Source organism: Suricata suricatta, chromosome 16 (assembly GCF_006229205.1).
Source record: "Suricata suricatta isolate VVHF042 chromosome 16, meerkat_22Aug2017_6uvM2_HiC, whole genome shotgun sequence".
Classification (NCBI taxonomy): domain Eukaryota; kingdom Metazoa; phylum Chordata; class Mammalia; order Carnivora; family Herpestidae; genus Suricata; species Suricata suricatta.
In genome coordinates this window covers 52,764,552-52,788,017 of record NC_043715.1, presented here as the reverse complement: position 1 = coordinate 52,788,017, position 23,466 = coordinate 52,764,552, and the positions used below count along the sequence as shown (strand labels likewise).

Here is a 23,466-nt window from a genome sequence, read left to right as displayed (position 1 = left end):
CAGCTCTTCCTGATGGAGAGACCCTGTAATTATTATATAACGTGTTTTTTCATCTTTTGTTACTACCTACTTTAAAGTCCAGTTTGTCTGATATAAGTATGGCTACTCTGGCTTTCTTTTGGCTTCAGTCGCATGGTAGATATTTCTCCATCCCCTTACTTTCAAGCTGGAGGTGTATTCAGGTCTAAGATGAGTCTCCTGTAGACAGGAAATAGATGGATTTTGTTTTTGTATCCATTTTGCTACTCTGTGTCATTTGATTGGAGCATTCAGTATATTTACATTCAGTGTTATTGAAAAATGTGGGTTTAGATTCATTGTGTTCTCTGTAGAGTTCATGTTTGTAGTGATGTCTCTACTGTCTTATATTCCTTGCTACTTTTCCCTCATAGAGTCCCTCTTAGGAGTTCTTGTAGGGCTGGTTTGGTGGTGATGAATTTTCCTAATTTGGGTTTATTTGGGTACATCTTTATCTTTTCTTCCATTTTGAATGAGAGGCTCACTGGATAAAGGATTCTTGGTTCCATATTTTCCTGTTCATCACATTGAAGATTTTCTGCCATTCCTTCCTGGCCTGCCAAGTTTCAGTAGATAGGTCTATAACCACTCTGATAGGTTTTCCTTTGTATGTTAGGGCCCTTTTATCCTTAGCTGCTTTCAGAATTCTCTCTTTATCCTTATTATTTGCCAGTTTCACTATGATATGTCGTGCCTAAGGTCGGTTCAGGTTATGTCTTAGGGAAGTTAGATGTGCCTCTTGAGTTTCATTGTCTTTCTTTCCCCAGATTGGAGAATTTTTCATCTATAATTTGATAAGCACCCCTTCAGGGCCTTTTTCTCTTTCTTCCTCTTTAGGAACTCTTATGATACGGGTATTGTTCCATGTGATTGTATCCCTCAGGTCTCGAATTCTCCTTTTGTGCTCCTGTATCAATTTTGCTCTCTTTTTCTCGGCTTCCTCTTTTGCTGTAACTCTGTCTTCTAATTCACCTACTCTCCTCTCTGCCTCTTCAGTCCATGCAGTGGCAGCCTCCATCTTATTATGCACCTCATTTATAGCCTTTTGAAGGTCCCTAGTCTGTGAATCAGTAGCTTCTCTGATGGTTTTTTCCAGCCCAGCAATTAATTTTATGACAGTTGTTCTAAATTCTTGTTGTGTTGTTTATGTCTGTTTTGAGTAATTTTGTGGCTATGATTTCTTCCTGGAATTTCTTTAGAGGAGAGTTCTTTCGTTTCATCATTTTGGCTGGCTTTCCGTCTCTTGTCAGTTTTAAAAGCTCGTTCTGCACTGTGCGCCTGTTAGTATTGCTCTATTAAAGGAGGCTCTTTGTCCAAGGCCTGTCGTTTCAGGAGATGTTCTATTAATGGTGTCTCTCGGTTTTTCTTGTTCTGCTTGTAATTAATATATTTCCTTACTCAGTGATATTTGGGACTTTCCACTATGTATGCTTTGCCTTGTTTCTTGAGGTAGCCCTGAAAAGGAAAACAGACAAACACACAAGGAACACAAGCACACAAACGCACTGACAGATGAAGTAAACAAGCAAACCAAATGGGACAGGAAAAAAGTGGGAAAGAAAAGAGAGGATAGGAAAGGAGAGAAAAAAAAAAAAGCTAAGGGCACAGAGACAGCCAAAGATATAGGGCAGTCAGAGAGCATAAACCCTGCAGAGGGGAGAGAGAAGAATGAGATAAGGGAAAAATATCTGGATGGTAAGGGTTGATCTAGGCACAGCAGTGCATAAATGTTGTTCTTTCTCAGACTCCAGGGGGAAAAGGGAGAAAACGAGGAAATAGGAAAATAGAAAAGAGAAAACAAGGGAGAAAGTGATAAAAAATAAAATAAGAAATGAATAAAATGAAAAAACTAAAAGTAGTAAGAAAAGAAGCCAGCTCTCCAGGGCGGATGGGCGTGGCTTGTGTAGGTGGGTGGGGTCTCAGGGACTGCCCTCTGAGGCCCCACCTAGTGGATTCCGAGAGAAGTAGAATGTGGGCGCCCCAAGCCCCCCTCAGACCTCGCGCTGCCGGCCGCTCTCTTGAGTCCAAGCACCCCGTGCCCTGGACCGATCATATTGTTTCGGTTTTCCAAGTTCCACCAGGTTTCTAAATGCTCGTCCACACACTTTAATGCTTCCGCCACAGTCCACATGATCCCCGGCAGCCTAGGGGCTCTCTGGCCGGGACTGCGCAGGGGAACGTGGGAGCCAGTCCTTCCCTGGCTCCACCTGAGGTCAGCGGGCTGTCGGGCCCATGGGAGAAGAAGCCCGCTGAGCGGGACGGGTTTCTCCACCGCGAGCTGAGGCCTCCCCTCTCCGGGGATCACGCTATGAGCGTTTCAGCCTCTTCTCTTTCCCTCGGCTCTACGGCGCCCTGCATGGCCGCTCTGCGCGCGTGGCCCTGCTAGGTGCTGTGCCACCTCTAGACACACGGCTCTCAGCAGGTCCGCCGCTACATTTCTGGGCACCCTCTTTCCCGGCTCTGCTTTGGGCCGGTGCTCCCTCCCCTAGAGTCTCGGGTCCCAGTTCACACTCGCTCTGGCATTCATGAGGCTGTTATCAATAAGGGCTCTGTGCGCACACCTCCATTCTTGGAGATCAGAAAGTTGTGGCTTTTATTTAATTCTTCTCAGTTTAATGGTGCAGGCCTGAAGAGGGAAGTGTTCCCCACTTCTCTGCCATCTTGCCCCGCCATTTTGCATTTTGGAGTGGGAGGTGCTGCCGTGCCAAAATAAAGATTCTTTTTCTCTTCTGGTTGAAAACCTTTAGTTAATATAAGACAAAATACAGGTTTGTTAGAGCTAATATTACTAGGAGAAACCAGCAGCCATCTTTGATCTGCTGGTATAAGACAACCAAAGTGATTGCCAATGCATATGGGCCTAGATTGATGTCCCAATATTAAATTGATAACTAGGTCACTTTCTTGAGGCATTAAAGGCAATTGGGGATCAAGCCCTCCAGGTACCCATTTTGAAGCCTTATGATAAATGGGAACTATAATATCCCCCCATCCGATGGGGCACAGCCGAAGTGGATTAGGCAAGGCGACCCAGTAAGTGCAATGATCCGTCCCAGCCTCACACCTGGGAACTTCGTGTTCCCGGGAGGAGGGCCATCATAGGGACGGCCATGTTGTTGGGAGTAACGGGGTGGCGTTCGTTCTCTAAAATCTCTTCTGCCTTCTTGGTGAGTTTCCTGATCTGTCCCCAAGTTGGAATTTTCGTTCTGTCCGTCCCTGGAATCATGCTCCGGGTGCTCTTTATGGAAAGACCCTCGAAGCTGATGGTCGGAGGAGGGACTGGCTTGAACCTGAGCCTCCTCCTTTTGCTCATGTTGAACCTTAATAAAACGAGAGGGGACCCACACCTGACAGCCCCATCAGGTAAGACAAAGGCGTAACCATTTCCCCACGTAATTAGAGAGCCCGATAACCACTGATTACAGTGTTATCTTTCCACCAAAGGGGCGGATATGTTTGATTTTGGTCTTTAAGGACAAAATGCCACTCATGCTGAACATGTCATCGATTTGGTTGATGAGATAAATTTGTGGATCTCTTTCTCTGAATGGCTGAATTACTTCAGCAACATATTCTTGGCACATGGTGGGGCTATTTAACATTCTTTGAGATAAAACCTTCCATTGATAGCGTTTAGAAGGCTCCTTTAAATTGATTCTAGGGACAGTGAATGCAAAACTCAGACAGTCGTGTTTGGCTAAAGGAATAGCGGAAAAGCAGTCTTGTAAGGCTATACTAATCACAGGCCACTCTTGGGGGACCATATTTGGAGAGGGCCACCCAGGTTGTAACGCGCCCAGGGGCTGAATAGTGGAGTTAACCTTACGCAGGTCTGTGAGCAATCGCCACTTTTCTGATCTTTTCTTAATAACAAATACAAGTGAATTTCAAGGACCGTGGGATTTTTCATTATGTCCTATTTGTATCTGTTCCTCTGTTAAGGTCTGTAAGGCTATTAATTTTCCTTGTGTTAAGGGCCACTGCTCCACCCAGATGGGTCTGTCATCCTTCCAGGAGAGTCGCATCTCCTCGGGAGCAGTGGCCCTCAGCCATAAAGCTGAGGAGGATCTTTTGAAGATGGTATGACACCTGAAGCTCCCCAGTGACTTAGTACATCTCGACCCAGTAAGTTATGGGCACGTCCATGATCCAGGGTTGCAAATATCCTTTGTGTCCTTGAGGCCCCTCCCATCAAAGAATATTTAAGCTTCAATGTACATTAGTCACCTGACCTAGTCCCATAAGAGGCTTAGAGGCTGGACCATCAGGCCATGTTTAGGCCAGTGTTGAGAACTAATGGTGGAGACTTGTGCCCCAGTGCCCATCCGTCCAGAAAAAAATGTTTCCTTGAATTTTAACATGACAGATGGGTTTGTCTGGGTTTAGTTTTTTGATTAAGTATGTGCCAACCTTCTCTGTGTTTCCAAATCCTCTGGCATTTCTTTGTTGGTTCAAATATTGTCCTTTAAAGCAGAGGAAAAGTAGTAATGGTGCAATATGATCTCTTTTAAAATGATAAAGGACCATTAGGATTAATATCTATCCTTTATAATCCAAATCAATAGCCCCGGTATGAACCACAACTCCCTTAGAAGGAAGACTAGCCCTCCCTAAGAGAATTCCAGTAGTCCCTTCTGGCAGAGGCCCAAAAAGATTTGTAGGAATTTTTTTTTTATGTTTACTTATTATTGAGACAGAAACCGCATGAGTGTGGGAGACGCAGAGAGAGAGGGAGACACAGAATCCAAAGCAGGCTCCAGGCTCTGAGCTGTTAGCACAGAGCCCGATGCAGGGCTCGAACCCACAGACCATGAGATCATGACCTGAGCCGAAGTCGGAATGAGCCACCCAGGCACCCCTGATTTGTCGGAAGTTTACAGGCTCTATAGCAAGTAATAGTATGAAGTCCATAGGGATGGGGATATCTAAAAGAGCACTTCCTTGGGTTGCATGTAGCAAATTTAAAATAGTGAGGCGGCTGGAAATTTGGGAGTTGAGGAGAGGGAGCCCTCTTTTCTTTGGGGGCTGAGGGCTTGCTCCGACGCAAGTTTCCCAGTAGGGGAGATCCATTTTTATGAAATTTAGAATGACATTGATTGGCCCAGAGATTTCCTTTGTGGCATCTAGGACATACGCAGGTGCATTATTTTGATAAGTTTTTGAGAGAAATTTTCCTTTTTGTGTACCTTGAGCTTTGGTATGGCCTGACTGCCCACAATTAAAACTTTGCCCCTTGAATTTTGTGTTATGAAAAGCTGCCATGGCTTGTGCCAACAAGTCTGCCTTGTAGGTTTCTGTCCCAACCCCTTGACATAATTTGATAGGATCAGTTATGGTGCCTTTGCCTTTGAATGGCGCAGTCACCTTTTTGGGTCAGCACTGGCATTCTCCTATGCTAATAATTGTAAGATGATGCCTGTGGCTTCAAGATTATTGATCCGCTGTTTAATAGCCTCCTGTAATCTAGCAGTAAAATCGGTACAAGGCTCCTTTGCACCTTGGATTATTTTCTGGAAAGAGGCGTTGGCCGAGCTCTTGGATTCTGTCTTTACCTGGGCGTGCAGACAGCATCGGCTTCGTTGTTCAACCGCTTGGTCTGTCACTTGTACTTGATCTTGCACTCTAGCCCAGGCACCAAACCCCGTAAGCTGATCTAAGGATATGGGGGTGTTGTTGGCCCTATTAAAGGTGGCAGCTGTCTCAGCATGGTCCTGCCACCAGGGTCTAATTGTAAAAATTCACTAAGTGACAAGACAGTTTTCGCCAACAAAGACCGTTCCGTAGGTAGGAGACATTGCCTTCCGCCACGCCTTGACTAACGCCATGCGTGAACGGTAACTAGCACCATCATTTTGTACTGCCTGTTTAAGTTCTTTTACTATTTTAAATGGAAAAGGCTCATTAATAACCCCAAATACACCGACAGGTGATTAGGATCCTAACTGGGAGGAATATGCTCTTGAATAGTGACTAGAAATATAAAATGCAAGGCATCCAAATTCCCATTTCGTTGTGCCTCTAATAATCCCTTTTGGGTTTTTTTCAATGTTTATATTTGAGAGACAGAGCGTGAGCAGGGGAGGGGCAGAGAGAGGAAGGAGACACAATCTGAGGCAGGCTCCAGGCTCTGCGCTGTCACTCAGGGCCTGATGCTGGACTCAAACCCACAAACTGTGAGCTCATGACCTGAGCCAAAGTCGGATGCCTCACCGACTGAGACCCCCGGGTGCCCCACTAATAGTCCCTTTTGTATGGGTGATAGGATGGACCGCCTCTGTGTCTCATACCAAGTTGAAACTGACGGCTTTGGCGCAGTGAAAAATGATTCCATCTTGTCTGCCTGTAGCGGCGGAAGGGGAGGAGATCCCGCATTTTGAGTTTCTTTTAGAATACGATAATTTATATCAATACTTTCTGGGACTGCCTCTTCTGGGCCATCTTTTCCTGAGTTGGTATCAGATTCGTGGTCGGGCTCAGACTCCGGCGTCTGCAAGGGCTCCGGAACGGAGCGGATAAGCGACCGAGTAGACCGGTTGGAAGCGGTTTTTCGTCGGCATGCAGCGTCCCACCGTTTCCCGGGTCTGCAGAGCTACAGTCCCTAAAGTAGGGAACCAGGAGCAACGTTCTTTAATATCCTGTAAAAGCTCCAAAAGTTTGCCCTCGCTGACTTTTGCTGCCGTAAGAAACACATGTGAGGGCGATACTGGTCTGGGGTCTCAGTGTCACCCATGCCCTGTGGTAAGAAGCCACCACGCACCCGAGCGAGAAGGATGCGGCCGTGCAGAAAACCACGCAGGGGCTGCTTGCTTCTCTGGGTCTCAATCAGGTCCATGTACAGGCGCCGCTTGCCGCCTTCTGTAATGGCGCACGGGAGAAGAATGAGATACCACAAGTCAGCTGGAAGAGAGAGGGAGCAGGGATGCCAGCTCAGAGAGACTGTCACCCAACCAACTCCGCATTCCCATATTTATTGGAGAAGCGAGAATCAATCAATAAGATTTGAAGATCGTTCTAGGGTTCAGAGTGAGCTCCTGGGAAGACTAGAACGTGCTAGGCATGTACGTTTTGGTCGATCAGGGACAGTCAGTGAGTGTCATCAGATCCAGTGGCCTTGGAGGATGCTGGGATGTCCGTGCAGGAGTGGCGGTTCCGCCCTTCCCACCTGCTCCACCCTGTGTCCTAAGTCAGCCCCTGTCCCAGAGAGGACAACGTGCGTTTTTTCAGAGCTGTGCTAATCACTTACCAATCATTATGTAGTTCTGTGTACTGTTTTTCTCTGTGACTGCATTTTATGCGTCACAGCGTTCTGAGGGGCCGTCACAAAATGGCACCTGAAAAATTTCAACATTAAGCTTTTTGTTACTCAGAGGCAGAAACATCTTATATTGTTCAAGGTGACATGAGATGGAGATTGTTAAGAAAATACACACTTTATGACCTGACTCAAATAAGCTTTAAGTACCTACGAGAAAAATGCACACTGTGTGTAATGAGGATCCTTAATTTTTACCCGAATGTTTTATTCGGTGTGACATGAAACTTTTGTCCCTGAAAACATTCCAGTCTAAAAAAATGTTTTTTCTATTGTTTTTAATTAGCTCTCTGAGCTGTAATGCTTTGGTGGTTCTGGATACAGAAAGTCCAACGTGAACTGAGAGGACCAAAAACCCAGGAGGAAAAAAAAAAAACAAAAAAACCCTCTAATCTGATGCAATAGCCAGAGCCTGTCGCTGTAACCCCCGCCCATTCTGCCTCTGTAATGACGCTTGGGGCGGGGCCCAATCAACTGGCTCCACATGCTCTGCCTTATACTTCCGGCCAATGTCCATTCTATAGCTGTGAAGCGCCCCAGAACTTGTGTGCATCTGCCTAGAAAGGAAATGTAAACCGCCAGCTCGGGGCTCTCTGGTTCTCTCCGCTCCACTAGCTGGGAGTGGGCGGAGGCCCAGGTTCGAACCTGCAATAAACGACCCTTGCTTTTTGGCTTTGACTCTGGACTCTGGTGCGTCTTTCTTGGGGTCCCCCGTGATACGGGCATAACAGAACCAAGCGTCATCTTCAAGGGGTAGACGTGTACTCCTGTGCGGGAGTTGTGCGTACACCCCACTCAGAAGACGGCTTTTAGCTAAAACAGCTTCTGTGTGTCCAGATATGTTTCTTACCCTCTAGAAGGCCAGGAAGTTGCTTTAGAGCGGACACACAGCCTGGCCTGGGGCATGTGTGTCTGAGCCTAGCAGATCCAGCCTGAAAGAGAATTTCCCGATGAAAAACAAAATAGGTTTCGTTCTTACAGAAGAAACACATTTCTAATGTTAAGTTTCTTGGGAATGAGGGACTTCTGGATGGTTTGGTTACAGCCTCTTCCCTCTGGTTGGCAATGTGTTTTCTGGAGCGTGTGGGCCTTGGAGGGTCAGTAGCGTGTGTGACAGGTCAGCCAGCCCCCCCCCCCCATGTCTCCTCCTCCCCTTTTCGTGAAAGAGGGGCCTGACGAGCCTGGCTTGTGGCAGAGAGAATGCTAGGCATTGTCATCCTCAACCACAGTCCCCCTCAGCCTGACTGTAAACAGAGCTGGTGGTGAGGAGGGTGTCAGGAAGCCTCCGGGAGGAAGGGGACCACTTCTTGGGGAGAACCAGGAGTCCAGACTCCTGGGGGGAGACTCTGGGTCTCCCAGGTCCCACTAGGCTGGTAAGAGACACACAGCCACACATGGCAGCCAGACGGAGCTTGCACTCTCCAAACACACATGGACCTCAGTAAGTGAAACCTGGAAACCTGCCACTTGGAAAATGCGGGTGTACTGATTTGAATCACGTAATATGCGTGGAGGTTGCTGCTAATTTAAGACCCCAGGGCTTTTTTTCCCTTGCAATCTTATGTAACTTTGGAAAACTGTGCAATTGATTTAGTCCTAGCTGGGTCACCTTTCTGCACTAGTGGAACAGACCTTTTCTTTTTTTTAAAGAGTAATAGGAACACACTCAGGCTTTCACACTTAGAGTCACCATTGTGCTGCCAATTTTTTTTTTTTTTAAATAATTGTTCAGGGCCTCCTGGGTGGTTCTGTCAGTTAAGCGTCTGACTACGGCTCAGGTCATGATCTCATGGTTCATGAGTTCGAGCCCTGCGTCAGGCTCTGTCCTGACAGCTCAGAGCCTGGAGCCTGCTTCGGATTCTCTGTCTCCCTCTCTCTCTGCCCCTCCCCAACTCACACTGTGTCTGTCTCTCAAAGATAAGTAAACATTAAAAAAATAATAATTGTTCATGGTTGGCACGCCTGGTGGCTCTGTCATTTAAGTGTCTGACTCTTGATTTTTGCTCAGGTCATGATCTCAGGGTTGTGAGATTAAGCCCCGAGTCGGGCTCTGCTGCGTGTGAAGCCTGCTTGTGATTCTCTTCCTCCTCCCTTCCGTGTCTTTCCTCTCTCTCAAAATAAAAATAAAAGAAATCACTGTTTGTAAATTTTTGCCACCAAGAGCCTAAATACCAGTAACACCGTGTCTTAGGTCCTAACTGTCCGTGGGGAACCTGCTTCGGGTCCGAGAGGTACTTGACGATCAGTTGACCTCTGTGTGAATGGGGTGCTTTGCCGCCGCGTGTGGGGGTTTCATTTTTTCTCATTTTGCTTGAAGGAGGGGTATCCGAATCGAGGGTGGTTTTCGTGCAGCATGCTCCTTTGTAGCCGACTTTCCACCTGAAACGCTGAGGAGAAATTGGGCCAGCGGGTCGTTCTTCCTCTGCGTGTCCCGCCACAGGGAATTTGCAGGTGAAACTGGAATCTTTCAAGGCTCCAGAATTTAAGGATTTTCTGTCCCTGATCACATTCGTGTCTTGCCCTGCTTTTGAGCTTTGGTACTGAGTTTGCTTCTGCAATGAGCTAATTGTCTGGTTCCTCTACAGTGTGCGTGCTGGGTGAGTGACAAGGACACCAGCCTGTGTGCAACCGTTCAGTGCCCTTCGATTCTCCCCCTGCCCACCTCAGGCCCTTTCCACCTGCTGTTCCCTCTGCCTCCTCCTCCTCCCCCTCCAGGGCTTGCTTTAAGTGTTTCGCCCAGCAGAGTTCATCTCTGTTTCTTTGCTCTTGGTCTGTTCCATTTTTTTTTTAAGTTAACTTATTTTGAATTGGGGTGCAGAGAGAATGGGAAAGTCCGCACCAGTGAGCAGGACCCGCCCAGCTGCCCCCTCACCCCACTCTGTGTCAGTAAGGTTGTTGGGGTGTCCCACACCCCCCAGCCCTGCCTCAGGCTTCGGGGAGCTGGCAGGACTCCCTGGGGAGCAGAGCGAAACCTGGAAGCAGAAGTGACAGGGCTGGTGGCCTAGGGTGACCTAGTGTGTGCTGACATCTGCTGCTGCATCAGAACCAACACCCCAGAACATAGCAGTGTGTTTGTTTTTAGTTTAAAATTTTTAATTTTTTAAATTTATTTATTGATTTTTGAGAGAGGGGGAGGGGTAGAAAAAGGGGACAGAGGATCTGAGCTGTCAGCACAGAGCCCAATATGGGGTTCGATCTCCCAAACTATGAGATCGTCACCTGACCTGAAGTTGGATACTTGACTGAACCATCCAGGTGCCCCAGAACTTAGCTTCTTTTGTTTGCTTTTGTTTTATTTTAGAGAGAGAGAGAGAAAGACAGTATGAAAAGGGGACGGTCAGGGAGAGAGGGAGACACAGAATCTGAAGCAGGCTCCAGGCTCTGAGCTGTCAGCACAGAGCCCGATGCTAGGCTCGAACCCATTAACCATGAGATCGTGACCTGAGCCGAAGCCAGATGCTTAACCGACTGAGCCACCCAGGCGCCCCGAATTTAGCTTCTTTAAACAATCATCAACTCTCAGCTTGAATCTCGGTGGGGAGTTTCAGGAAGGGGCCACTGGCAGTCGTGGACCCGGGTTTTCAGGCCGCTGCAGGGAGATGTGGCTGGAGCTGAAGCGGCAGGGGGCGGAGGCACCCCACTCTCTCCTCATCATCTCCGGGGCTCCGGGGAGCCCCTCCACAGGCTCTTACGGGCTTCTTCCCAGCAGCAGCCCTGCCCGAGAGCTTGCACAGTGGGAGCTGGCTGGGTGGACCGTGGAGCCCCCTCCGTGAGAGGGAACCGAGGAGGGCAGTCTAGATGGAGGGGGAGCGGGTGGTCTGAGATCCATGCCAGAGAAGACACCCTTAACACAACAAAGTTGGGGTGCCTGGGCCGCTGAGTCAATTAAGCATCGGACTTCTGCTCGGGTCCTGAACTCCCAGTTCATGAGTTCGAGGCTGACATGCAGCTGGCTGTTTGTTGTCAGTGCAGAGCCCCCTTCAGATCCTCTGACCCCTCTCTCTGCCCCTCCTCCATATGCACTTCTGATGGTTGTTGGCTTTCGTTGGCCTGTAGGCGCATCACTTTCATTTCTGCCTCCGCGGCCGCCTTCTCTCTGGGTCTTCACGTGGCCTTCTTCTAAAGAGACCAGTCATTGCATTTAGGGCTCACCCGGATCCCGTACTTGCGGATTTTAACACCCCCATCTGCGTAGAGCCTGTTTCCAAATAAGGTCACATTCTGAAGTTCTGGTGGACATGGTTTTGGGGGCCATGACTGAACCCAGCTGGGTTGTGGGGTTTCTGGGGCAGGGCCCTGACCATCCCTGCCTCCCCGAGATGGCCCCTGAGAACCTGACGATGGAGCAGGTGGTGGGAAAGAAACCGCGGGTGAAGCTGGGAGCCCAGTACCGGCCCAGGTTGGGCAGTGAGGCTAAGCGGTCACTTGTTTCAGTGGCTTGGAGTCTCTTAGATGTTTGTTTGAATCCCAGCCTTGGTCATTACTACTTGTGTGGTCAGTGTGTGGGACCAGTCATGTGTCCGTCCATGTGTCCATCCATCCATCACGTTGTCACTCATTATAACCATGTATGAGCTTGGAGGACTTCTCTGTGCCATGGTTTTCTCATTCGTGAGACAGGGATGATAATAACACCTCCATCATTGGGCTGCCGGAGGGATTCATGGACTTGTGACTGTATCTAAAGCAGTGAGGTCGAGACCTGGCACATGGTAGGTACTCGGTGGGGATTAAGATGCTGCTGCTGTCGGTGGTGAGGATGGTGATGGTGATGGAGGAGAAGGGACTGTGTTGATGGTGACGATGAAGACAGCGGTGACAGTGCTGAGTAGTGCTGATGATGCACATGATGACACTAAATGATGGTAACAATTAAGGTGGTCCGATGGGGGTGCCTGTGTGGCTCAGTCCGTTAAGTGTCTGAATCTTGATTTTGGCTCAGGTCATGATCTCACAGTTTGTGGACTGAGCACTGAGTCAGGCTCTGTGCTGACAGCGTGGGGCCTGCTTGAGATTCTCTCTCTCCCTCTCTCTCTGCCCCTTCCCCACTCATGGACTCTCTCAAACTAAACCTAAAAACAAGTGGTGAAGATTTACAAGAACATAATGATGATTGGGGGGGGTGGGCAGAGAAGCACACCCTGTTAGTTTCTAGGCATCAGACACAGTCTCTGACAGAAACAGATGTAGGTGGTCTTTGCTCACCCTTACCTCTGCCTCCCTCAGATGATCTCTTGCAGGGGGATGATCCCTGAGAACCTTGAACATGGCCCAGGAGGCAGAGCTGAGGGGCTAAAGATACTGACCCTGTCCAGGATAGGGGTGGGGATCGAAGGAAAGTTTCCACGACACAGGTAACCTTTGAACTGTGCCCTTGTGGCCAGGTCTGGGTTGGCCAGCTCTGGTGGGAACAGGGTCCAGGCAGGTGAATGGCACTTGGGAAGGGGTGAAGAGGGGCCTGATAGGTGGGGGCACCCTCCTGCCTGCTGGTGAGGGAACACGGAGCATCTCCGTCCACCCCAGATGGGTAATGCCGAGTTCTGTTGGGCAGGCTATGCACCGTGGGGTGCTGGGGAGGCCACGCAAGATGAATAGGACTTCTTCCAGCATGTGAACCTCCTCCCAGAGGAGGACACCACCTGCATCCATGACTGCTTCCCTGCCCTTGTGTCTGTGGCCATAGACAAGTTCAGCTACAAGTTGGTGGAGGGAGGGGGCCGCCTGTAGGGGGCGGTTGGCCAGACCCTGCGCTTCTCTGGCCCTCACTCTGCCCCTCTGTATGGTCCAGGCCCTGGTCCCTGGGGCTGATGGGGTGGGGGAAATCCTGGCAGCCAGGGAGGAACCTTCCTTCCAGTTTGCTGGCCCCCGGGTAAGTGATTAGGAGCCTGTATGAAAATAAGGGAAAATTCCGAACCAAAAGGTTGACGCTGGTTGCTTATGGAGATGCTCGCCAGAGGCAGTGGAGGTGGGGAGGGTAGGGCTGGGCTGGTCGTGAGAGAAGAGGTGCCCCGTGAAGGCCGGTGTATAGCACAGAATCACACTTATGCATTTACCAAACAAATCTATTCACGTGTCGAGACAGGCCTACCTCGGAGATACTGCGGGGTCAGTTTGAGACCACTGCAACAGAAGTGAAGATCGCAGTAAACTGTGAGTCAAGCGAATTGTTTGGTTTCCCAGCGCATCTGCGAGTTATGTCTGCCCCAGACTGTAGCCTAGTCAGTGTGCTACAGTGTTATACCTAACAAACTACACCTTCTGGCTACCAAATGCCAACCATCATCAGAGCTCTCGGGAGTGGTGATCACTGATCACCGTAACAGATCTAACAATAATGAAAAACTTGAAAATATCCCGAGTGAGCAACATGTTGTCAGTGACGTGGTGGGAGCAAATGCAGGCGGGAGAAATGGCACCAAGACTCGGCTTAACGCAGGACCTTTGCCAAAACGCAGTATCTGTCAAGCACAATACAGTGAGGTAGGTGTGCGTGTCCGTATGTCTACACACAGGCATTAACCATCATTCACTGGACAATTTCAGGATATATGCATTTGGGGAAAAACATGAGAAACACAACCACAGTAGATTCTTTCAAAAAGTATATAATGTCCCCACACGACATGTTGTGTACGTGTATATACCTACATATGTGGACTTGATCGTATAAACACAGGCACACAGTGTTGTGCGGTCATTCTTTGCTAATAGAGTAAAACCTTGGATTGCGAATAAGTTGTTCCGTGTTTGGCAAGATGAGCAAATGTTTCTAAAATTCTACCTTGATAAATGAGCGATGTCTTGCAATATGAGCGGTACATGATGCCGGAATGTCACGTGATCACAACTGAGCCAGTGGTTCTTGAAATGCGCCTTGATATACAAGTGCTTTGGATTACAAGCATGTTTCCAGAACAAGTCATGCTTGCAAACCAAGGTTTTACTGTACACGGAATATTGATATTTCTTGTTAAACAGGATGATCATTAATCTTTCTCACAAATTTTCCTATGAATGATCTGGCAAAAGTCTATCTTGTACTACTTTCTACAGAAACACTTTCCTCAGGGTGTCATTCCGCGTTTCTTCCCAAATGAATTTTATAGTCCTTAACAAGGTTAAGGACTCATTCTTGAAAGTTCTTTTCTGAGTCAGTTCCTTCACATAAAACAGTGTGTACCTTTGCAACAATGCAGTGGATTTCAGGGGTTTTTCTTATTCGCGTCTTCTATGCCATACAATTGAATTGGACTCCTGGGAGATTTTTTCCTGAGAAATTTAGACTTTATTTCACTTTTGTTACTGCTGATACATACTAGGAACAGATTTCTGGGTAATGCCTTTCACAAGACCTGTCTCTAGTATGAGTCGTTTGGTGCTTGTTAAAATTGGATCTGTTGTTGTGGCCTTCCCACACTGAGAACACACACAGGGCGTCTCTCCCATGTGCATCCACCGATGCACTTGGAGCTGTGGCTTCTTACTGAAGGACTTCCCACAGTCACCGCTTTCAAGGGCTTCCTTCCAACGTGAGTTCTCTGATGCGCCACCAGCTCTGACTCCTGGACAAAGGTGGTCTTACATCTGTAGCAGGCAAAGACCTTCCCTCTCGTGTGAATCTTCTGATGTTTGTGAAAATTGGACCTGCCTTTGAAAGTCTTCCCACACTCGGCGCACACATAGGGCCTCTCCCCGGTATGAACTTGCTGATGCTCCTTAACTGGGACTTGGAGCTGAAGGCTTTCCCACAGTCGCTGCATTTGTAAGGTTTCTCCCCGGTGTGCGTTCTCTGGTGCACGCTGAGGATGGACTTCTGGTTGAAGGCTTTCCCGCAGTTAGGGCACACGTGCTGCCTTTCGCCGGTGTGAATCTTCTGGTGCATGTTGAGGTGCGACTTCTGGGTGAAGGCTTTCCCACAGTCACTGCACTCGTAAGGCTTCTCCCCAGTGTGGATGCGGTGATGGATGTCCAGCTGTGACTTGGAAATGAAGGACTTGCCGCAGCTGTGGCACGGGTAAGGTTTCTCTCCCGTGTGGCCTCTCTGATGCATGGTCAGGTGGGTCTTCTGCACGAAGGCCTGTCCGCACATGATGCGCACGTAGGACTTTTCCCCCGAATGGATTCTCTGGTGCAGACTGAGCGCGGACTTCTGGGTGAAGGCCTTCCCACATTCGCCGCATGCGTACTGCTGCTCGCCGCTATGGATCTTCTGGTGCGTGGCGAGGGTGGAGTTCTGGGAGAAGCCTTTGCCGCACTCGCCGCACTCGTAGAGCTTTCCTCGAGCGTGGGTCCTCTGGTGTCTGGAGAGTGATAACGTCTGGAAAAAGGCTTTTCCACACTCCTGGCATTGATGGGGCTTCTGTCTAGTGTGAGCTTTCTGGTGTGTCATCAGTTCTGACCTTTGAGTGAAGAGCTTCCCGCACTCCTTACACACATAAGGAATGTTGCCTGCGTGCCGCGTCAGAGACGCACAGAGACTTGGCTGCGGGGCAAGGCCTTTTATACATTTCCTGCACTCCGGGAGGTGTTCCACACTGTAGAACCTCGGTTGCTCTACGGGTGACTTCTGGCTGAAGCCCCTCCCACATTCACCACATTAATTGGGTTTCTCCCAGGGATGAACTTGATCTTGTGTACGTGGTGGTTCTTGGCTGAGGGCTTTCAAACTTGGATTCCCCTCGCACAGGGTCTCTCCTGGATGGGCGCTCCAGCAGCCAGGATTGGAAGGGCTCTGGGTGAAGAGCTGGCCAGAGACCACGGTCCCATGCACTTGTTCACTGCTGCTGCTTTGATCTCGAGGTTTCCCTTCTAGGTTGGGCTTCAAACATTTTGCAAATGAGCAATGCTTAGGAGGTCTTTTTTGGGAAGAAATAAGGTGGGGCTTCTCAGGAGTGGTTTTTCCAGGGTCCTCACACTCGCAGTGTCTCTCTCTGTCTGGTGTTTTCCTGCCAAAGAACGCCCCGTGGTGCGATGGCCCCCTGGTTGTGGGGTTTGCAGCTCCCCACAAGTCTAAGAGGGAGCACCGTGAACTGCCGCTTGGGACCGTGCATTCCATATTGTCGTGAAATGAAGCTTTTTCAAAAATTTTGTGTCGGGAGCTTTTGAGTCCAAATGCCTCTTCTAGAAGGAGAAAAAGATGAGCTACAAAAAGTTAGCCAAGGAAGGAGGACTCCACAAAGGAGTGGACGGAGACCCGACACAGAAATTGCGGAGTTGTGTTCTAATGACAGTGGTGAGGCTGGTGAGGACAAGGAAACAGCCACAGTACTCACTGTGTGTCGCCTGTCTGCAGACGGCACAAACGTGCAATATTGTGCGCACACAAACTCACTGAACCCTCACAGCCCGCCACACATGGCCGCACTCACTGGCCCTGTCTTGCAGAGGAGGAGATGCGGGATGGCTAAGGAGCTGACCGGTCACCTTGCCGAGCTCTGGAGAGAATCAGATATGAATCATGGCACCTTGGCTCCAGTTAGGTAGGCAGCCAGGTCTAGGCACCTGTAGATGCACACACCATAGATGCACACACGTACGGGACGACTCCAGAAATCACTGACAGGGCAGCAGGAGACAACATCTGGGAACGGCCGGGTGTGAAGGAGGGGCTCAGCGGCCAGCTCCTCTTTAGCTTTCAGATCTAGATTGTCACTCGTCCCCCATTTCCTCTCATTTGTTGGACCCAATAACAAGTCCACCTGTCCGGCATGTCATCTGGAAAACTGAGAAAGCACCAGCCCTGACACAGCCAAGCAGCAAAAAGGTACCAATGCCCAAACACAACTCCAGGAAGCTGAAATCAGTCTGCTTGAACCTAGAAATAAACTTACCACCCAGGAAAGGCACACTGGAAGAGTGGACAAGCAAGCTGTCCCCCGAAATTTGTGTCACCGTCTTTTGTAGAAGCTAACTGTGGCCAGGTACATGCCTGCCAAGCTACGTGACCCTTGGCAGTGTGCGTCGTGATGAGATCTGACTGGAAGAAGGTTTTTGCTGACAGAAAACGCATATGATATTATGCACCAATTCCAGTCTATGGGGTCGGACCTGAGCGTCTCAATACCCTGCACACTTCTGCCTCACAGAACCTGCCTTTGGGTGCAGTGCACGTTCAGTTGCACTGATGGACAGAAAAATTGAGAGCTTTCCCCCGAGACCAGGAACGTGACAGGGACGCCCACATTCACCAGTGTTGTTTAACACGGTGCTGACAGTCCTAGTCTCGACAAACAAAAGGAAATAAAAGGCATCCAAATTGGCAAAGAAGGAGTCAAACGTTACTCTTCCTGCATGACATGGAAAACGGGGCAGATTCTGCCATCACACAGATGGACAGTGTCATAAAGCAGGGTGCAACAGCAAGGGACAACCTGAGACCCCTGCAGAATGCAAGTGTGGCTTCTGCTCACCTGCCTATTTGAACTGCTTTACAGGAGAGAAAAGTATTGTAGAAATTATCACACTGAACCTTGGTCTCTCTGTATAACTTTCATGGTGGGCTTTTGTCCCCCACCATGAATGGGACTCCCTGCTTGTCCAATTGACTGGTAATGAACACAAGATACAAGAGATGCTACAAAGAAAAGTAAGGGGTGCCTGACTTCGGCTCAGATCCTGAGCTCACGGTTCGTGAATTCGAGCCCTGTGTCGGACTCTGTGCTGACAGCTCAGAGCCTGGAGCCTGCTACGGATTCTGTCTCTTTTTGTCTCAAAACAAACATTAAAACACTATTTTTAAGTAAGAAAGCAAAAGAAACCAAACAGAGTAAATACATTTACTATTCCTTCATCCTCCCTGAGATTTAAATCCTGAGAGTGAAGAGAACATCACATCTTCTTCTGTCAATCACCTGGAGAAACTATCTCAGACCTGTCCTGCTCCCAAACCCCATTCATCATTTGCTTTTTGGAAAAAATGAATGCTTTTTGTATTTATCCTTAACTGTTTAAAAATGTAAAATTTACCACCTTAGCCATTTCTGAGTGCAACAGTGTCGGGCGTGTTCACACTGTTGTGTAACGCGTCTCCACAACCTTTACTTTGTGACAGACATGATGCTGAAATGGCAGCTCCCCCAACACATCCCCAAACAAGACTCTCGAGACACCTCCTACTGTGACTGGGATCACCCAGTATTTGTCATTTTGAGACTGGCTTACGTCACTTATAAGGTCCTCAAGGAGCATCCGTATCACAGCATGGGTCAGAGTTACCTTTCTTTTTAAAGCTGCATCGTATTCCAAGGTGTGTACTGACCATATTTTGTTAATCGGTTCACCCATCAATGGACAACTGGGTTGCACCCACTTCTTAGCTACTGTGAACACAGGTGTACCAATCTGTCTTCAAGATCCTGCCTTCAATTCTCCTGGATATATACACAATAGTGGAATTAATTGCTGGCTGCATCATAAGGTCATCCTATGCCTAATTTTATTTTATTGTGTATTTACTTTTGAGAGAGACAGAGTGTGAGTAGGGGAGGGGCAGAGAGAGAAGGAGACACAGAATCCGAAGCAGGCTCCAGGCTCAGAGCAGTCAGCAGATCCCGCTGTGGGACTCAAACTCATGATCTGGGAGATCATGACCTAAGCTAAAGTTGGAAGCGTAACCAACTGAGCCACCCAGGCTCCCTGATGCTTAATTTTCTGAGGACTCACTGTCCAGTCTTCCATAGAGGCTGCATCATCTTACATTCTCACCAACAGCGTGTGAGGATCACATCCTGGCCAACGCTTACTATTTTGATTTTTTAACAGTAGACAGTCTAATGGGTAGGAGGTGATTATCACACAGTGGTGTTGCTTTGTCTTGCCCTAATGCCCAGTATCTTTTCATATACTTGTTGGCCACGTATATGTCACCTGGGGAAATGTCTATTTAAGTCCCTTACCTATTTTTAAATCAGGCTATTTTTTTCCCATTAATTCTGCATTCTTATGTAGCAATCTGACCTTAAACACAGCTTTTCGCTTTTGCTGAAGATCTTCTTCACTGAGTTCCCAGACAGTGATATGAAAATTATAAATCATTCATTTAGGTCATAAAACTCTTGGAGAACCCAGTGAAACGCACATCACTGCTGAAGATACTCAATGTTAAAATATCAGAAGTAGAGAGGTCAAAAACATGGCGGTGAAGTAGTGGGATCTGTACTTCCACCTGCATCTCAAAGAAGGGCTGAAGCCAAAGGACTCTGAATCCCAAGAGTCTGGGAGGAAAGAAGATGGAGTCTATTAGGAAGAAAGACTCATAAGTGCACGATTGGGAACCACGGGAGATAAAAATGGGCCAGGACACGCAGGCGCATGGATGGCAGGCGTCCCCTTCTGGGGAGAGACAAAGGGAAGAGAAAGAGTGACTGGCACAGTGTAGGACTGTATCTGGACAAGAGGAAACCTTGGCCCGGGACACAGAAAGATCCTAGCATCCCATCTCTAACCGCAGGGCTTTCAGAGGGAGATCCCATCTCTAACTGTGGAGCTTTCTTTGGACACTGTGCCCTGGGTTGGCACTGCACCATAGAAGATACCTCCGGGTCAGGCAGTACCCTAGGGGCGCAGTCAGCATCGGGAGGAAACCTCCCCCTGCTCTGAAGTGCTGGCACTCATGGGATTACACTTTGGGTGGCATCATTAATGCTCATGGAGTGAGAGCTTGGGACGTGGCTGGGCCTGGGGCATAGGAGACGGCCCACCTTGGCGTGCCTGCAGCACAATAAGAACGGATCCAAAGGAGTGATCTGGGACATTATTTTTGTCGGTTTGCTTATTTCCTTCATTTGTCTGGACGTTTGTGTATTCTTATTCCCTGCTTATCTGTCTCTTTTCCTTTCCAGGGATACTTCAAGGAACAAACCAGTGCACTCATGGTGGAGAATCCAAACCATCACTACGAGTAGGAAATTAAAGTAACCAAAGGCACAACAGGAGAGACCAAGGAGCACGCTTCAAAGAACGCCTCCTGAACGGCCAGGCCCTGGTCAGTGTCTGAGCTCCTTTACTTCAGCGGTCTCAAAGGTGCCAAGCACATAACAAGCTTTTAAACCTGACAAGAGACAGAAAGCTAGCCAAAATGACAAAACAGAAGAACGCTCCTCTACAGAAATTCAAGGAAGGAGTCACAGCCACAGAACTGCTCAAAACAGATCTAAGCAACTTAACTAAACAAGAATTTAAAATACTTTTCATAAAACTAATCGCTGGGCTTGAAAAAAGCATCAAAGAATCTTTTGATACAATAAATAAGGAGGTTCAAAACTTACAAAAAGCTGTAAATGGGATGAATAATAAAATGGAAGCGGCCACCCAAAAGGCTACAAATGAGGTGAATAATAAAACGGCAGCCACTGCATGGACCCAAGGGGCCAAGAAGACAATAGTTGAATTAGAAGACACAATAATAAAAAAGGAGGAAGCTGAGGAAGAGAGAGATACATCGATCCATGAGCACAAAAGGGGAATTCCTGAACTGAGGGGTGGTCTCAAATGGAACAATATCCGGATCATAGGAATTCCAGAAGAAGAAGAGAGAGAGGAAGGGGCTAAAGAGATCCTTGAACAAATCATAACTGAGAACTTCCCCAACCTGAGGAAGGAAACAGCCATTGAAATTCAAGAGGCACACAGAACTCCCCTCAGACGTAACTTGGATCGACCTTCTGCACGACATATCATAGTGAAACTGGCAAGATATAAAGATAAAGAGAGAATTCTGAAAGCAGCTAGGGATAAACAGACTGTAACATACAAAGGGAGACACATAAGGGTACTAGCAGACCTACCTACTGAAACTTGGCAGGCCAGAAAGGAATGTCAGAAAATCTTCAATGTGATGAATAAGAAATATATGCAGCCAACATTCCTTTGTCCAGCAAACCTGTCATTCAGAATAGAAGGAGAGATCAAGGTTTTTCCAAACAAACAAAAATCGAAGGGATTCATCACCAATAACCGGCCCTACAAGAGATCCTACGGGGGATTCTGTGAGGGGAAATGTTGCAAGGAACATAAAGGACCAGAGACCCCACCACAAACATGAATCCTACAGAGAACACAAAGACTCTTAACTCATATTTTTCAATAACACTGAGTGTAAATGGACTAAATGCTTCAATCAAAAGACATAGGGTAGCAGAATGGGTTAAAAAAATATCCATCTATTTGCTGTCTACAAGACACTCATTTTAGACCTTCAGACACCTTCAGATTGAAAGTAAAGGGATAGAGAAATATCGATCATGCAAATGTAAGTCAAAGAAAGCTGGAGTAGCCATACTTACATTGGACCAACTAGACTTTAAAGTAAAGGCAGTCACAAAACATGAAGAAGGACATTATATACTAATTGCAAGGTCTCTCCATCTGGAAAAGCTACAATTACAAATGTCTAAGCATGATTTGGGAGCACCCAAATACATAGAACCATTAGTCTCAAACATAACCAATCTTCTTGCTAAGAACGTGCTAATTGCAAGGGACTTTAACACTCCATTTACCCCAATCGATAGATTAATTAGACAGAAAAACAGTAAGGACAATGAACCTGAATGACCCATTGGACCAGATGGACCTGACAGATATATTTAGGACTCTACATCCCAAACCTATGGAATTCACTTTCTTCTTGAGTGCACATCGTACATTCTCCAAGATAGACCACATACTGGGTCATAAAACAGCCCTCAATAAATACAAAAGAATTGACTTTCAGATCACAATGCTTTGAAACTTGAAATCACAGGGAAAAGTCTGGAAAACCTCCAAAAACAAGGAGGTTAAAGACCACCCTATGAAAGAATGATTGGACCAATCAGGCAACTAAGGGAAAAATTAAAAATATATGGAAACAATTGGTAAACGGAAAGACAGATGCAAAAATACTCAACAAGATACTAGTAAATGGAATTCCTCAAGTGGGATTCATTCCTCGGTGACAGGACTGGTTCAGTGTTTGCAAATCAATTCATGTGATACATCACATTAACAAAAGAAGATAAAAAGCATATGATCCTGTCAATAGGTGCAGAAAAAGCATTTGACAAAAATATGGCATCCTTTCTTAATAGAAGAAAGCCTTGAGAAAGTTGGGATAGAAGGAACTTGCTTAAACATCATAAAAGTCATTTATGAAAAGCCCACACCTAATATCATCCTTAATGGGCAAAAACTGAGAGTTTCCCCCCTGAGATCAGGAGCACAACAGGGATGTCCACTCTCACCTCTGTTGTTTAACATAGTGCTGGAAGGCCTAGCATCAGCAATCAGACAATAAAAGGCATCAGAATTGGCAAAGATGAAGTCAATCCTTCACTTTTCAGAGACGACATGATACTCTACATGGAAAACCCGACTTAACTCCACCAAAAGTCTAGTAGAACTGATTCATGAATTCTGCAAAGTCGCAGGGTACAAAATCAATATACAGAAATCGACTGCATTTTTATACACCAATAACGAAGCAACAGAAAGAGAAATTAAGAAACTGATCCCATTCACGATTGCATGAAAAACCCTACAATACCTAGGAATAAACGTATCCAAAGACGTAAAAGATCTGTGGGCTGAGATCTATAGAAAACTTCTGAAGGAAATTGAAGAAGACACAAGAAATGGAATAACGTTCCGTGCTCATGGATCCGAAGAATAAACATTGTTAAAATGTCATTATTACCCAGAGCAATCTACACATTCAATGCAATCCTCATGAAAATTGCAACAATATTCTTCTCAAGGCTAGAACAAATTATCTTAAAATTCTTATGGAACCACAAAAAAACCCCGAATAGCCAAAGTAATATTGAAGAAGTTCACCAAAACGGGAGGTATCACAGTCCCAAACTTTAGCCTCTACTACAAAGCTGTCATCATCAGACAGTATGGTACTGGCACAAAAACAGACGCGTAGACCAATGGAATAGCATAGAGAACCCAGAACTGGATCCATAAGTATACGGCCAATTAATCTTTCACAAAGCAGTAAAGGGTATCCAATGGGATAAAGGCAGTCTCTTTAACAGGTGGTGCTGGGAGAGCTGGACAGCAACATGCAGAAAAATGAATCTAGACCGCTTTCTTACACCATTCACACACACACACACACAAATCTTAAAATGGATGAAGGACCTGAATGTGAG

The 23,466-nt window shown here is 47.3% G+C and overlaps 1 protein-coding gene and 2 long non-coding RNA genes across 5 annotated transcripts in view; 1 reads left to right on the top strand and 2 right to left on the bottom strand.

The window, feature by feature from the left end:
- LOC115280515 overlaps nt 1-20,972 on the top strand; it is a 30,706-nt gene extending 9,734 nt beyond the window's left edge. For both annotated transcript variants that reach the window (XR_003903812.1, XR_003903811.1), the window contains one exon: nt 20,170-20,972. This is a non-coding gene — a long non-coding RNA (uncharacterized LOC115280515). The remainder of the gene's footprint in view (nt 1-20,169) is intronic.
- On the bottom strand, nt 2,593-7,680 carry LOC115280516. 2 transcript variants are annotated; one of them, XR_003903813.1, is made up of 2 exons: nt 6,776-7,680; nt 2,593-2,759 (listed from the first exon to the last, which is right to left on the bottom strand). It is a non-coding gene; the product is annotated as an uncharacterized LOC115280516 (long non-coding RNA). The 2 variants fall into 2 exon arrangements; XR_003903814.1 differs by having other exon boundaries at nt 7,262-7,680.
- Nucleotides 14,204-23,466, bottom strand: part of ZNF175 (zinc finger protein 175) — a 25,667-nt gene continuing 16,404 nt past the window's right edge. Inside the window, 4 exon segments of the mRNA XM_029925479.1 lie at nt 14,204-14,734; nt 14,737-14,844; nt 14,847-15,050; nt 15,053-16,450. Of these exon segments, the coding sequence (XP_029781339.1) occupies nt 14,646-14,734; nt 14,737-14,844; nt 14,847-15,050; nt 15,053-16,450 (1,799 nt within the window). The 3' untranslated portion in view covers nt 14,204-14,645.